At 35.8% G+C, this 16,813-nt stretch overlaps 1 protein-coding gene across 1 annotated transcript in view; it reads left to right on the top strand.

Annotated features, from left to right (window-relative positions):
- LOC123532981 (uncharacterized) overlaps positions 1-16,183 on the top strand; it is a 50,989-nt gene extending 34,806 nt beyond the window's left edge. The window contains exons 12-19 of the mRNA XM_053518496.1: positions 270-348; positions 2,294-2,608; positions 6,441-6,659; positions 6,899-7,099; positions 7,397-7,469; positions 8,904-8,954; positions 10,397-10,504; positions 11,150-16,183. Of these exons, the coding sequence (XP_053374471.1) occupies positions 270-348; positions 2,294-2,608; positions 6,441-6,659; positions 6,899-7,099; positions 7,397-7,469; positions 8,904-8,954; positions 10,397-10,504; positions 11,150-12,112 (2,009 nt within the window). The 3' untranslated portion in view covers positions 12,113-16,183. The remainder of the gene's footprint in view (positions 1-269; positions 349-2,293; positions 2,609-6,440; positions 6,660-6,898; positions 7,100-7,396; positions 7,470-8,903; positions 8,955-10,396; positions 10,505-11,149) is intronic.
- The last annotated feature ends 630 nt before the right edge of the window (positions 16,184-16,813 follow it).

Raw genomic sequence — 16,813 nt, forward strand, 5'->3', positions numbered from 1 at the left:
GAATAGTTGAAGCAAATTGGTTCCAGGTTTGCAAATTGTACATGTAGTTTAACTTTAATTCCTGTTGTCCTTAGAACTGATCCAAATATCTCTGCTTTAAAAATTGATTGGAAATTAGCTGGTAAAAAAAGAGCTTACTTTTCAGCAGAAAAGTTCATTTATTACACTTCAAATATTACTTTAGCTATTACTTTTGACAGAAGAGATCACACGGTAGGATGTTTTTTTAAATTTCTTCAAGAGGCTTTATTGCTTTTTTCTTTTATTAGAAACAACATCAAGATCAAAGTCAAAGGAACCACCGTCAAAGAAGCCAAGAATGGCTGTAGAGCTTGCTACAGAATGGAGGTAAAAACTTTCTTTTATAATTCTCGTGTAAATAAAGTGTAGGAGTGGGTATACTGGAGTCACCATGTTTTTTGTCCGTGCGTGTGTGCGTACATCCGTCTGTGTACCTGTGATAACCCTTGAAAGGATAGATGGAGTTAATTTTTGGTACACATATTTTGTGTTCATTTGATACTATTCAGGGTAATTTTGGAAACAATCCACTATAAAAATTTCAGAGTTATGGCCCCTTTCCAGCTTAAAATGAGCAAAATGTTGATTTCTCTTTACTTTTGAAAGGATCTTTGGTCTTCTTCCAAGAAATCATGAACCCATATGAGTCAGGTAAACATTATTAGGCTATTATGGCATGTTTAAAGTGGAAGGAATAGTTAACATTGTGTTGACTTTAAATGAAATCTATCATCCAACTATTGGTAACACTTGAAGAATTTTTGAAGTCAGATGACCGTTGGAAAAGATATGACATGAAATTTAAAAAAAAAAAACGACTAACCTTGTAGGCAGATATCTTTAACATTCTGTTCAGGTGAGTTTTTGTGCCTATCTCTGTTTTCCACCATTGTCAGTTGGGGGCTTCTTTGGCCGAGTGGTTAAGGTCGCTGACTTCAAATCACTTGCCCCTCACCGATGTGGGTGCGAGTCTTACTCTGGGTGTTGAATTCTTCATGTGAGGAAACTATCCAGCTGGCTTACGTAAGGTCTATTGTTCTACCCAGGTGTCTGCTCGTGATGAAATAATGCACGAAGGGGCACCTGGGGTCTTCCTCCACCATCAAAGCTGGAAAGTTGCCATATGACCTATAATTGTGTCCGTGCAATGTTAAACCCAACAAAACAAAACAAAAAAAAAAACATCGTTTGTCTGCCCATGCAAATATGTTACTTAAACATCTTCTCGTCTTAAAAAAAGGTCAGAATTACACCTAACTTGGTCTGTAACATCCTGGCTAAGACCTTCAGATTTGTTGAGATTGTTCTACTTCACTGCATCATGGGGCTGCCAGAGCTAAAAATAGAACAAGCCTTTAAACCATTTATTCTCCATTGGATGGATCTTTACCAGACTTGGTCTGTACAATCCTTAAATGGACCTTTCTCAACTTTATTCAAGTTTGATGCACTTAAAGGCTGAAATGGGGAAAAAAGATATTAAACAATGTCTTAAGAACCACATAACAGGTATTCTCTGAACTTGGTATAAAGCTTCCTGGGAATAACCTTCCTTCTCATGTTTGCTTGACCGTACTTAACCTTTACCCTGCTAAATTTCTAAAATTATAGACTTGTCCATCATTCAATTTGGGCAGTACCATCTATTATTGGAAGGGGTGTTCACTGGAAATTTACTGACTGAATAGCGAACAGTGCAGACCATGATCAGACTGCACGGCTTGGTCTGCACTGGTCGCAAAGGCAGAATCACTTGCTGCCAGCAGGCTAAAAGTTAAAACATAAAAAGCTGATTACAACTTCTCCTCAAGAACCATATAATGCATTTCATTAATCTTGGTCTGTAAGTATCAGAAGAAAGGATTGTTTTCAAATTTGTGCATTTAGGATAATAAGAATATAGAGATATCTTGAAAAAAAATTTGGAACTGTTTTATATCAGAATAATTTTACTCAGTTGTTTCTTTAATCACCCTCTACCAAAATAGTTAGATTATTACCATAGCTGCTAAGAAACATGTTTGAGCTGTGAAACTCAAGATGAGTGACCTAGGGCCATCATGGCTCTTTTGTAGTGTTTATGACCTGACTTACACACTGCCGAATTATTTATTAAGAAGATGCCTCTAAAATAAATGAATTTCTATAGTTTCTTGACCGTAAGACATAAAGCAGGATAATTTCTATTGTTTAAATTGCAAAAAGTAGAGAAACTATTTGCAGAATTAAGGATATATAGTTGACGGCAGCAAATTGACAATATCTGTTGCAGGTCGAGACCACGTCACGAAGACCACTTCTCAGATAGATGGGGTCCCAATGACCGCGCCAGGCCAGATGACCTGAAACGACCTTCTCATGATAAGTATGACCGCCCTGGGCCAGATGACTTGAGACGACCACCACATGAAAAATATGACCGCCTGGGGTCAGATAACTTAAGACGACCTCCATATGATGAACCAAGGAGGCCACCATATGATGACCCAAGAGATCCCTACTATAGAAGGAGGTATCCTGAGGACTTTAAGGCCTCTTACAGGGACAGATTTGACCCCTATAGGAGAGATGACCCTATGTATGAAAGGTTTGGAGGAAGTTTTGATATTTTTGCAAAATTGTCATAAGATATTGATGGAGCGTAGATTAGTGATTTCTTTTTGATTTAAAGTCATCCTGTGACCTGTACTGCTTTAGTGCTATTTAAAACTGAACAAAAAAAAAGTTTTAACATTAATGGGAGTTTCATGAGGACTAGATTATTGAATTTCAAACTACTGGACTGGCATGCTGTGAAAAAATTCAGTAGCCTGAGAGAATTTTTGGGTAGCCCCTTGGCTCCGAGAATGCGATTTCTGAAACACTGCATAAATATTGTCTTTAGTCATGTTACAGAGAGAAGGTGAATCCCCTATACATAATAAAAAAAGGGTCAGCTAAAAGTAATACAGTCGTGTCCACTTGATACGAACTTGCTTGATACGAATTTTCGGATAAAACGAACAAAATTTGGATTCCCCGGCCGGGTCCTTCTATTTCCTTTGTAAAATTATTTCGGTACTAGTTAACTCGCTTTATACGAATAACCAGTAGATACGAACACATGTTTGAAGCCCCAATTAGCTTAAATGTTATGATTTTCCATCTTTTGATATGAATTAATTTTAGAAGTCGGTTTCCATTTCGCCGTTGTTAAGCTTGACTATTTAATAGTTTGAAACTGTAGAGTGCTGATATCTAATTGAAGTAAATAAAATGTGTTGAAAATAATAATAATTTCAACCTTGTGCCACATAGTAATTGGACAATGGAGTAGTTCACACTTATTCAAAAACAAATAATCTGTCCTTTGTGTATCATGTCAATATAAACAATTTAATTAATTGACAAGTCAAGATTTAAAGAGGTGTAAATAATTTTAAACACATTATTGACATTCTATTGTCGATACAGGTAGGCCATGTTTTACAAAGTATACAGACTTTTATCCCTCTAAGAATGATTATATAGTACAAGCTTCATAATAGAAATAGTATTGGCGGTGGATATAATTTGGCGCTCTGGACCTACATTGTTACTAGTTATGTCTCCCACCACACAGTGGTGTCGGAGACATATTGATTTACTCCAGTCTGTCTGTCACAAAGCTTGTCCGCACTCTAAATCGAACATTTCTCATCTGATCTTCACCAAACTTCAACAAAATGTGTCTGCCAATAAGTGCTCGGCCAAGTTGATAACTAGCCAAATCGGCCTAGGCATTTTGGAATTATGGCCCTTGATTTACCAAAAACACTCAGATTTCTTGCGCAGTTTTACCCCTAAACCGGCGCCTATACTACTAGTAGTATAGGCATCCTTTGGTGTCAAGAAAGCGCATGCCCATGTGGATTAAGTAAACAGTATATAAAGACTGACTTACTATTTAGATGATTAGGCAGTTGTGGGAGATATGCGCTTTTCTCAAAAGCATCTCTAGTTTAAGTATGACTTTTGTTGAGTCATTTCAATGTTATCTGAATAAATTAACTTTATCAGCTTAAAACTATTAACTACTTCCATGTATTGGAATCTATTCACCGATGATACTGCCCAACTTGCTCGGACAAATTATCCGGAGAGTCATACATTCATTAATACGAATTTCGTTTGATACGAACATATTTCCCAGGTCCGGATGAGTTTGTATAAAGCGAGTTTGACTGTATGATCTGTTTTTAGCTTGACTTTTTGAAGAATAAGTAGAGCTATTGCACTTGCCCCAGTGTCGGCGTCGGCTTCGCTGTTGGTTAAAGTTTTTGATAAAGTCAAATATCTCTGTTACTATCAAAGCTATTGACTTGAAACTTAAAATACTTATTAACCATCAAAGTCTACACCTGGAGAAACAATCCCCATAAGTCTGATTTGAATTTTGACAGAATTATGCCCTTTTTAACTTAGAATTTTTTGTTAAGTCATATATCTCTGTTACTGTTAAAACTTAAAATAGTTATTTACTATCAAAGTCTATACCAGGAGAAACAACTCCCATAACTCTGATTGAATTTTGACAGATTTATGCCCCTTTTTAACTTGTAATTTTCTGATTAAAGTTTTTTATAAAGTGAAATATCTCTGTTACTATTAAAGCTTTTGACTTGAAACTCAAAATAGTTATTTATAGGGATGGGAACGAATACTGAAATCAATATTCGAATATTCGGTTTGCCATATTCGAATATATTCGAATATTCGGTTAGTTTTAATGGAAGCTTTAAATTCTTATTAAGTGACTGGCATATACACAACGTATTCATTTGTTTAAAGCGTGGATCATCGTAAATAAGGCCAAAAAAAAAAATGTTTATTTCGGGTAACCCGATCCTACATAGCGAAACCCGCCGATCCTAGCGTTTTATTTCACGATTCTGTCAGTATAATCATGAACATATTTAACTAATTCAGTGTTTTAGCTTCAAAATGATACAAAAAATCAAAACGATTATAATTTAGACCGTCGCAATTTTATCTAAAAATAGCAGGTCGTCCCATTTAAACACGTGACGCGCTGTTGTATTACCGCCGCCATTTTGAAAAATTTCAATCGGCGTGTAAAAATCGTCGTGTAAAATGCAAGTAAGGCAGACTTAAACCTCCTTCAACATGAACTTGTGCATCAATCATACGTTTTTCTTGATTTTATTATTAACTACTTCAAAATTTAATTCGAATACGGCCGATTGCGGATGAAAACCGATTCTGCGGATGGTCTGAAACCTCGTACAAAATATTGTGAAAAGATCGACAATATCTACAAGTTTGGTATTGTTTTCGAAAAAAAAAAAATCTACAACTTGTTACATAAAACAGGCGCCAATAAAAATGAACAAAAGATAAAGAAATATCACATTTACGGCTTATACAAACTGTTAATCCGTAGCGATGACCCCAGGTAATTATGCATTCAATTTTCTTGTTAATTGGACATCTTTTGACATGCATCTGACACATTGACGCCTGTTGCAAACTGTTAATAAGTAACGATGGCCACTGCCAATTATGCATTGCTATTTTCTTGTTAATTGGACATCTTTTGATACGTGATAAACTAACATGACATGGTTTTATTCTGTATGTCTCGTTCATATTGCCCAAAATCAATGAAACTTATTTTGAAAAAAAAAATGCAATAATTTACGAATATTCGAATTTGATTTTCATATTCGAATATTCGACAGATTTTCGAATATTCGAATATTCGAACATTCGTTCCCATCCCTAGTTATTTACAATCAAAGTCTACACCAGGAGAAACAATCCAATAACTCTGATTTGAATTTTGACAGAGTTATGCCCCTTTTTAACTTAGAATTTTTTAGTCAAAGTTTTTGATGAAGTCAAATATCTCTGTTACTTTAAGGCCTTGACTTGAAACTTGAAATTGTTATTTATTATCAAAGTCTACACTAGGAGAAACAATCCCCATTACTTTGATTTGAATTTTGACAGATTTATGTCCCTTTTTAACTTGGAATTTTTTTTTACTTGGAAAGCTCTAATTTAGAGTCAAGCACTGAGAAAAGTGGAGCGCGCTGTCTTACGGACAGCTCTTGTTATTGAATTGTGAACTATACTTTAATCTGTAGGTGTAAAGCTTTAAATTTAGGTTTGTAAATACATTTTGAAAGTAAAGCAGTGAATTTTGTGATTAAATCTGACACCTCAGACAATGCCTTGCTGTAAAGTATGAAACTCTTCATGTCTGTTTAAGTGTGAAGTGGCAACCACTTTTTCACTTGTGAAGATTTTGCATTTGATGCCTCAATGACCTTTTTAAAATCAGATAAAGTCCTAGAATGATGACTGATATAGTTAAAAACTCTGCCTGTGTTAGTTTCATTAATTTTATGTTTAATGATATTCTTGGTATGTGTCAGGCGAATGTTTGATGAAAGACGACGTTTGGATGGTTTAATGGGAGAAAGATATCGTCTTGATGATCCCTTTGCTGAGAGAAGACGTGTAGATGACATCGTAGAGCGTAGACGATACCTGGACGAACTTGAGAGGTCACGTGTCGCAGACATATTGGAGAGACGGAAACGGTTACAGGAAGAAGATGTTGATTATCTCCGTCTTCAGAGATTTATGGGCAGGTGGGTGCAGGAAGCAAAACTTTAAGTTCTTTTGTTGTAACTTTTGATTATGGCCCTCATTTGACTTTCAAAATTTGGTTAAGTTTTTACATGCAAGTTATTACCATTGACAAAGTTTATGTGTGTGGCCAGGTTAAATATATATGACAAGGCTTTACTAGATATAAATCATTATTTGATGATGCAATATTTAAGCGAAAAATGAGCATAGTACATCTTAATGTTTGTGTAATGTTCAGAGAGAGTACAGTTGCCAGCAGCAGTCCTAGTCTTAGTGTGGAGGAGAAGACGAGGTTAGACAGTCAGCTAGCACGTAGAGAGGCTCTTGCAGCTAGCACAGCACAATCTAAACAGGAGACGGACGTCCGAGCACATAGGGAGGAACTCCCTGCACGATCTAATCCTAATCAGGAGACGGATGTCAAAGCTATACAAAACAAGTATGTCTATCTGGAATTCTTGTGTGTACAAAGTTACAACAGTTAGATTTGAAAAAACTAGAGATCATTAGACATAGTTCTTTAACACTATAAAATTTGAATGGGCCAATAATTTAAACAGCAAGTACATTTTTGCCCATAAAATTCTTGTATACCCTTTGAAAAAAAAATAGGGGACAGAATACCCTTTGAAAACATAGGGTGGTAAAATCCCATTGGAAAAAGAAGTGGGAGTACAAATCCCTTTAACCTGAAATCCTTTCTGGAGCTCTGCATTTCTATAGTGTTTTATTTCAGGTTAGCAGCTCATAAAAGCACTGATCCCAATATGGCAGCTCAACAGGAGAAGGCTGCAAAAGCTTTGCAGGAGGTTTGTACTTTAGGGTTAACTTCCTTTTCTTTTCAAAATATCATAAAAAAAGTAGGAAAAGTGGAATACACACCAAACAAATACATAAGTTTTAAAAGGCTTTTTCTTAGCTTTAAAAAACTATTCTGAGGCATGTTGTAATTATAGTTTAATCAGATATAAATACAGACATTACAGTTCAGTTGTTTCCTTAACTGTATCTGAATTCATCATCAATGTTGCACATCTTGTGAATTCAGAAACTTTACATTTAAAATGTTTTGTTTTTCTGACAAAGCAGTGTTTTGAGGGTATTAAGCACTCCAGTGATAGCTCTAGTTTCCTCAGATGTGCATTATTTTGCTATCAAGCATGGAAATAGTCCAGTTCATGTGTCTTCTGACAGCTCTTGTATGCCAATTGAAGCATAACAGATTAATGCCCTCTTGGTCTCCGATGAAATACTGTATAGTGGGATATATTCACAGTGCCAAATGTTCGCGACTTTTTAAGAGTTTTGTATTCACGGTGTCTTGATTTTGCGGAAACTACTTCGGCCGCGAATTATAAACCTTGATTGCAAACAAAAGAAAGGGAGGTCACTCTTCCTACACATGCACATAATAACAAACACGCAAATACGTCTGTCGTTGTCGTCTGAATAAAGACGCATATAGCATATAATACTAGTAATAAATCAACTCTTGTTCTGTAATGCATTGAAAAAACCTCACCACTGTTTTACTGATATTTAATCACGTATCGAAACATATTGTAAGTAGCTCCTTACGACGTACTCATACAAACCCCATGTTTATATTTAATTTAGCAATCCCAATGAAAATGAAGAGCAATAAAATTATCAAGCTTATTATTTGACTGATTCAATACACATGACAAGTTGAACACATACAATTTCCGGTTTTGTTTTATGAACCTGTTTGTGATGGTAACTTTTGTAACATTTGTTTCTTGTGTTCTTGGTGTTACGTGTATTCTAGTCTACGAAAATGTCGGATATTATTGGAAATTGGCTACATAAAGGAAAGTGATGCATTAAAAGGCCGCCTTTAATAATTTTGCCGGATCCAACGTAATTAAATGATGAAAAGGCAACGGCAATTATCAAAAATCGATTTGTAAAGTGTAACAGTTATATAACAATACAATGTTTTTCACACCTTTATATCTCATGTGCATATAGAAGCAAGTACTGATAAAAGGAATAGACGATAAACACTATATCACCCTGTTATTGGCCTTCCCTTGGTGAAATGTGTATGTTCGTGGTAGAAAAATCACGGTGTTTAGATTTCGCGCTGTCAATGTTGACCGCAAATATAGCGAAAATTAAACCTCCACGAATATATCCTGCTATACAGTATCTTTTTTTGTTTTACAGGGTAGTGATAGCTCTAGTTACTTCTACTTTAAGTATTTTTATTTACTTTCCAGGAAGCTGCCAAAAATCCTAATGTGAATATTGGAGAAATAATGGCCAATCTGGTAAGATATGACGTTTTTTCAACTAAGTATTTCAAAACATACTGCTTCTTTTCTTTCATGTATCTTTCCAAAAGATAAGCAGTATAATTTTTGTGCACCAATGTTTTATGGCAGGGAGATTGGGGTATAGGTATATCCTTGTCTGTCTGACAATCCTTTCTTCAAATGTTTTTGTCATGTGTATCTGGAAAAGTATATGATGTGAAAACTAATACACATAATACAAAGTACAGTATTTTACATGAGATGTTGTCTGGTGGTGGAGCAACCTTGCTAACTGTGTATGTACAGCTAGGTCCCAACTAAAGGTCATGATATCCAATACATTTTGGGGAACTCTGTGGAAATTACTTATACAAAGTCTCTATAGTGAGTAGTTCTCTCCATTTTAGAGGAGAAACTATTATTGAATGCAACTGAAGTATACTGGAATAATGTTCAAGGGATACTCTGGGTATTTTTTCAAGAAACAGATTCATGATTTGAGCCATGTCATGAGAAAACCAACATAGTGGCTTTGCGACCAGCATGGATCCATACCAGCCTGCGCATCCGCGCAGCCTGGTCAGGATCCATGCTGTTCGCTTTTAAAGCCTACTGCAATTAGAGAAACCGTTAGCAAACAGCATGGATCCTGACCAGACTGCGCAGATGCACAGGCTGGTCTGGATCCATGCTGGTCGCAAAGCCACTATGTTGGTTTTCCCATGGCATGGCTCATTTATTTATTCTGTTTTACTAAATCAGTTAAGGGAAGCAGAAAGAAACTGTTTTGATGAATTACATCTTGCTGTGGTAGTCACTAGATGACTTTGTGTGAAGTTGCGAAAACATATGACAAATTATCTAATCAAGAATCTGACTATCAAAGTCTACTTGTCTTACTTTGTGGTAAAAATGAGTAACATCAAAAAGAAGAGTGGAATGTGACTTTATATAGCAATTTTAGATGTTATGCTAACCTTGCTGCATATCATGTAGGTCAGGTTAGCAAAAACATTAAAATTGAGCACCCACATCATCATAATTAGTAAGAAACCATTCATCTATTTGAACTGAACACGTCATTAAAATGTTAGAATTGTCATTTCTACAATGATATGAAGGATTTTCACTTTTAGAGTTGCCCTTGTCCATCCTAATTTGGGTCATGCATATCTGAAAAAGTATTTGTCCTACAGTAATCAAACCTTACAGGATTGTTACTCAGCATGTGAAGTTGTGTACCTAGTGTTTCTGCTGGGATTTTACGTAGCCAGAGCAGAGTTATTGCCCTTGACTTACTAAAAAGTATGCATACCATGACAGGGATTGGGGGCACCTGTGGCCTATGGATGCACATCTAATTCCACAATTTTACCTGTGTATCCTTATAAAAAGTAATGTAAAAACAAACACCATAAGATAAGGATAGCAATTGATGAATGTGTCTGTTTTTACAGTCCACCTCAATGATAGCAACAGAGGATGATGCTGCTATGGCTCTACAGATTTCCAATGCCCTCACACAGGCACTTCTCAAATACAGGATTCAAAATGCTCCTCGAGAGGTAATACAGTCTTAATGAATATATATAATATTCTGTAATTTCAATGCAATACTTCCATTTGTTCCAGAGATGTTTGAAGAAACATCATTTTTATCAAAGTGTGCCTCGTGATCCAAGCCTGGTAATATTCACTGAAGCCAAAGACTTCTGTTATAATAATGATACTTTTATATTGTTTCTCTGTTATAGCTTACTTGTTTACAATTTGAGTGAACGCTTTTAAAATAAAATGTTTACACAGACTTTGACAAACTTTTTATCGTACAATTAGAAATAACAGGAAGTGTAAAAAATTGATATTACATATTCCATAAAAGCCACAGAGAATGCTGAATTTGTTCATTTTCAGAAGATACACATGCATTGATACTTTACATGTTACTTTGCAAGTGTTTAAGTGGTTACGCTTGAACTTTGGCACCACCATGAAATCAAGAAACCCTTTGAAACTGAAGAATTGTCTTGGTGCAAAATATGCTGGTTTCATTTCCGTATAAAACATTTTCATTACATTTTCACCTTTGAAAAAATAATGCCTGCATGTATGACCCATTTTTTTGCTCTCTCAGATCTATGTTTATATACAGGATTGACTTTAGTGTGATACATGAGAAATCTTAAATTTAATCTTTTCTCTGATTGCAGCTTGCCTCTATAACCAAGTCGATAGAACCAATGTTTGAACAGAAACCAGTTGAGCCGAGTATCCCAGGCCTGGGGGCTTCCTGTACTACATCCAGCAGTGTTCCTTCTTTCTTGCGTACTTCTCAACACAGTGTTCAGAGCTCAATACTTCCTACAGCCGACAGTAACAGCTCTTATCTACAAACCTCTGTGCAGGGAACTCTGGGTTTGAGCATTCCTCAGTCCAGTGGTAACCCTTCCTATCTATATACCCAACAGCAGAGTGTCCCAAGCTATGTAGGTCAGCAGTATAGTTACACTGGGAGTACACAAGCAACAGGAAGTACATTATACCCATCATTTTCACAAAAACAACCCACAGCTGCACCAGCTGTGGCACAGGTTTCAAGAGACTTTGGTGGGGTAACTTCTGGGATAACTAATCATACAGGCACCGCTGTGGTGCCCGGGACACTTCCTAGTGGGGCAGCGGCTCCTCCCCATGTACTAACTGCAGGTCAGGGTCAGAAGAAACCTGCTATTGATACTTCAAATGTAGATCAGCCTCAAAAACTGTTGCTAGAATCTATCAGAAAACAAACAGAACTTTTGAAACAGAAAATTCAAGCTTCAGTTGGGATTGATTCTCGGACAGTTGATACATCTGTAACTGCACAAAGTCAGCCTAAACATGTGCCTAGTTCCACACATGCTGCTTCATCAGCCAGTTTATATACAAGTTATGCTAGTTCAACAACCAGTCAGGTTCATTCTGCAGCTGGATATGTGACTTCACAGGCCAATAAAACTGCAGCTAGTCAGCACAACTCTCAGTATCATCAGTATAATTATCACACAGCTCCACTGAATGCAGCTGCACAAGGTTTTGTTCCAGTGCAGCCCCCTTTACCGAGTCAACCTCCTCCAGCACCTCCTTTACCAACCAATGATCTGCCACCGATAAGACGGAAAAAGCGAAATTAGATTATTTTCTCTGTTGACTGCTGTTCCTTACTGAAAATCTTCAGACTTATTTGTAGCAAACTTAAACGTTAGAGAGTTGATGAGGGTTGGGTTAGAAGTTGTAGCCATAAATTGCCAACTTTGTATGGAGAGAACTAGTCTATATGGGTTGTGATAATAAACTTCTGGGTAACTTAAAATGATGGAAATTCCAGAAAGTGTTTAATTAAAGGGAAGGGTTGGAAATTCTTACTCAAGTAGGAGTTAGAATTATGTAGAAGAACTAACACTTCCAGCTGTATTTGTAAATTTACACTGTGGGTCCCTACAAGCACTGCTTACTTGTAAGGTATGATATGTCCGAGGAAATAAACACTGAAAGTGAAAAAGTCAAAATTTCTTATCATTTGTAGTGATCTTTTTCGGTGTAAAATATACCAGTGTTTTAGAAAACTTTAGTTTGTTGGGTTACAATGAACTTAAATGTCATAGCAACATTTTGTTGCTTACATTCATGTAAAATCAGTCTTTTACCAAATTTTATTCATTTTATAGCAAATAGAAATATTCCCTTTCATTAAAGGTCTTTTAGTTAATATATATAATGAAGTATATTTGACATGTACTTCTGAAATGTTTAAAATTACCAAGAGTGTAAGAAACATGTTAGGATTTAGATAACATGTTTGTTAACAGAATTTTGTCATGCAGAATGGTTGTGTTCTATATTGTGTTATGTCAAATATTGTTATAGATATTATTATAATTGAAATAGAAATGTGAAAATAGGATACTTGTAATTGTAAATAAGAAGGACTACATGGTCCAGGGTTATGAAACTTGAGGTTGAAGACCAGTCTCGGAATACAGACTTGCCATTGGTCACTTGTAAACTTCTGCTCAGAAACAACCAATCAGAGATTGGAGATTTCAGAATGGTATCCAATTTCAGTTTTATAACCTTCTGACCCAGGTTCTTATATATTGTTATTACCTAATAGTCTATGGAAATTCATCACACTGTCTCAATAATTTTGTCAATACTACATGAGAGGTAATATAGATTTAAAGGCCCTGACCTCCAGTACAACAACAAAAAAAAATATTTTTAGATATCAGGAAAATGTTGCTATATTTCTTAAGAAGGCTTTGAGACTAAGTTACTGACAGATTTTGTTATGGAAACTCACGAGAGTTACTTATTTTTCCAATTTTTCCTTTCAAAATTGAAAATCATTTGTAACAGGGTACCAGAGGTTAACTGCCTTAGTTATAAAGCTTTACGTTTAATGATCGTTAGGTATGTATTCACCTGTGGTTTACTGGTCAACAACACAGGATATTTTTTATTGCCACAACAGCCCGGGGATTCGATTCCCAACGTGAGCATGATTTATACTTGAATACACATTTTTAATATATTTTAGAAACAGAAACTCGTGTTCTTATGTTTATAATATGATGAAACATCAATTTTAAAGAAAGGTCATTTTTTGCCAAACTCGGGAGTCCAGTCCCATTTCAGAATATTGTTATATATGAAGGGGTGCACAAAACGTCTCTCAGCATCTCTTATTAAGTGTTTTATCAACAGCAGTGACTTTAAATGTTTCAAAGCACAGTTTGGTTACACAAGCTAGTTCCTTTAAGAAATCTCAGTATATGCATTTGTTCATTTTTTTTTTTTTCTGAAGTTCTACAGGTAATAAAACAGTTATTTCAATGATGTTTTTGGAATAGTCAGTACTATTGTCAAATGATGTGAAGGTCAACATTTAGAACTGTTACCTTGAGAAAAGTTTGTTAGGACTGTCTACAAGCATTAAAGAAATACTGTTTTACTGGGTACAAATCTTTATGCCCAATTGATAATGTACCCCCTTCAAAGAAGTGTACATGAATACTGTTTTGCTCCTAATGGTAGATATTTGGCTTTCTACAAAGCTTTAGCCAATGGTTAAACTTCATAGCATGATTGCATGTTTGTCAGTTCATGCCCCTTGTTGTTTTTAGCTCACCTGTCACGTAGTGACAAGGTGAGCTTTTGTGATCACCCTTCGTCCGTGCGTCAACAATTTCTTGTCTGCACGATAGTGGTTTCATTTATGATTTTATTTTAACCAAACTTGCACACAACTTGTGTCACCATAAGATCTCGGTTCCTTTCTTGAACTGGCCAGATTCCAATATGGGTTCCAGAGTTATGGCCCCTGAAAGGGCCAGAATTAGCTATTTTGACCTTGTCTGCACAATAGCAGCTTCATTTATGATTTTATTTTAACCAAACTTGCACACAACTGGTATCACCATAGGATCTTGGTTCCTTTCTTCAACTGGTGAAATTCCATTATGGGTTCCAGAGTTATGGCCCCTGAAAGGGCCAGAATTAGCTATTTTGACCTTGTCTGCACAATAGCAGCTTCATTTATGATTTGAATTTAATCAAACTTGCACAAAACTTGTGTCACAATAAGATCTTGGTTCCTTTTCTAAACTGGCCAGATCCCTTAATGGGTTCCAGAGTTATGGCCCCTGAAAGGGCCAAAATTAGCTATTTTGACCTTGTCTGCACAATAGCAGCTTCATTTATGATTTGATTTTAACCAAACTTGCACACAACTTGTATTACCACAAGATCTTGGTTCCTTTTTTGAACTGGCCAGATTCCATCATGGGTTCCAGAGTTATGGCCCCTTAAAGGTCCAAAATTGGCTATTTTGGCTTTTGCAGCCATATAGATACTTCATTTATGGTTTTATTTGATACAAACTTCCAAAATATCTTCAACAACAATAAATCTTGGATTCCATGACAAATCAGATCCAATCTTAGGTTCCAGAGTTATTTTATATCTGATTACCTCCCCTGATTGTAATCAAAATGGATTTATATCAGTAAGTACTTATAGGACTTACTTGAAATATCATTATTGTCATTAGTTGGACTGAGCCAATCAGGGTAGATAACTATGGACTGATTTTATGTCAATCTACCTCCCTTTAATTCAAATTAAAATGGGTATATCTCCATAACTAATGAAGATACTGATCTGAAATTTCATTTATGTCAACAGATTTATTTGGCAGATCCTTCTTTTGTTCACTTACAATAAATTTTTTCTTAATTACTTCCCTTTTACGTTACTATAAATAGCTTATTTTTAGTAACTTTTTTATTATTGGCCATAGGGAAAAACCGAGACCACTTTTCTGTGGTACAACATGGATGGTACATCCAATTTTTAGGTGTATTTTGACATACCTGTACCTTGTAAGAATTTTTTTTTCTTTTTGGTTAAATTTCTTCCCTTTGTTGTTCCTGTCCTTTGGACTTAGATATTTTTTCTGAGGACCTTCTTGTCCTCAAGTGTAATGATAGCAGGTGAGCGATATAGGGCCATCATGGCCCTCTTGTTAGTGTAAGTAGGCCAAAGGTCAAGGTGACAGTGGCCTTGCAACTGAAAACAGTTTTTGATGAACAACTGGAGAATGACTAGGCATATTCTGATCACTCTTCAAAATATGATTGCTGTGGTCATTGTTTTGCACTCAGCAGGTCAAAGGTCACTGATCTTCGGACAAAAACTGGTACATCAGTCTGGATACTTCTTCAGCTTACCACCATCAAACTATTGTCAGTAAATGGCCCATATTGTATGAAGGGTCACTAAGATAGGATCTCTAGCTGAAGAATTCTTGAGCCAAAGACTGTCAACCTTAATAGAACATTCTATCAAAATCTCATCCAGTTACATTCAATAGGCCATTTTGATAAGCATATACATTCTACAAACAGATCTATTGCTTGTCACCATATTTCAAAAAACTTCATTTTTTTGTGCATAATTATTATGAAGAAATGTATGTTGTGCACCAGTAGCTGAAAAAAGTCAGTTCTAAAAGCATCACAAGTGATTGTTAAGATTAAAGTTCCAAATGTTTCTGGTTTACAAAAGTTTGTTTCTCAGTAAGAATTTTCTTCGTGATAGAGCTTTAAATGTGTTTAGTAAATACTCCCATTTTTATTTCAAAATGTGGTGATAATTTCATGTTTATTTCTATGTTTGGAATGTGAATAAAAATGTTAAGACTATTTTAGTCTTTCTTCATTTTACATGATGTGATGTCATTGACACAACTTCTGATAGTGATAAGGCCAAAGCTTTGAACTGTTTTAGCTGACCATGATCTCAATGTGGCCAGAGCTTTGAACTGTTCTAGTTGACCATGATCTCAATGCCAGGGCTTTGAAATATTTTAGCTGACCATGATCTCAATGAGGCCAGAGCTTTGAAATATTTTAGCGGACCATGATCTCAATGCCAGGGCTTTGAAATATTTTAGCTGACCATGATCTCAATGAGGCCAAAGCTTTGAACTGTTTTAGCTGACCATGATCTCAATGCCAGTGCTTTGAAATAGTTTAGCTGACCATGATCTCAGTGAGGCCAGAGCTTTGAAATATTTTAGCTGACCATGATCTCAATAAGGCCAGAGTTTTGAAATATTTTTGCCAACCATGATCTCATTGAAACTAGAGAGATCTAAACTATTTTAGCTGATCATAAAATTTAGGCCAGAGATTTGAACTGTTTTAGCTGACCATGACCTTACTGAGGCCAGAATTTGAACTTATTTAGTAGACTGTGAATTCATTGAGGCCAGGGGTCTTACTTCGGCCAAAGCTTTGAATCATTTTAGCTGACCATAACCTCAATTAAGC

Source organism: Mercenaria mercenaria, chromosome 11 (assembly GCF_021730395.1).
Source record: "Mercenaria mercenaria strain notata chromosome 11, MADL_Memer_1, whole genome shotgun sequence".
NCBI lineage: Eukaryota > Metazoa > Mollusca > Bivalvia > Venerida > Veneridae > Mercenaria > Mercenaria mercenaria.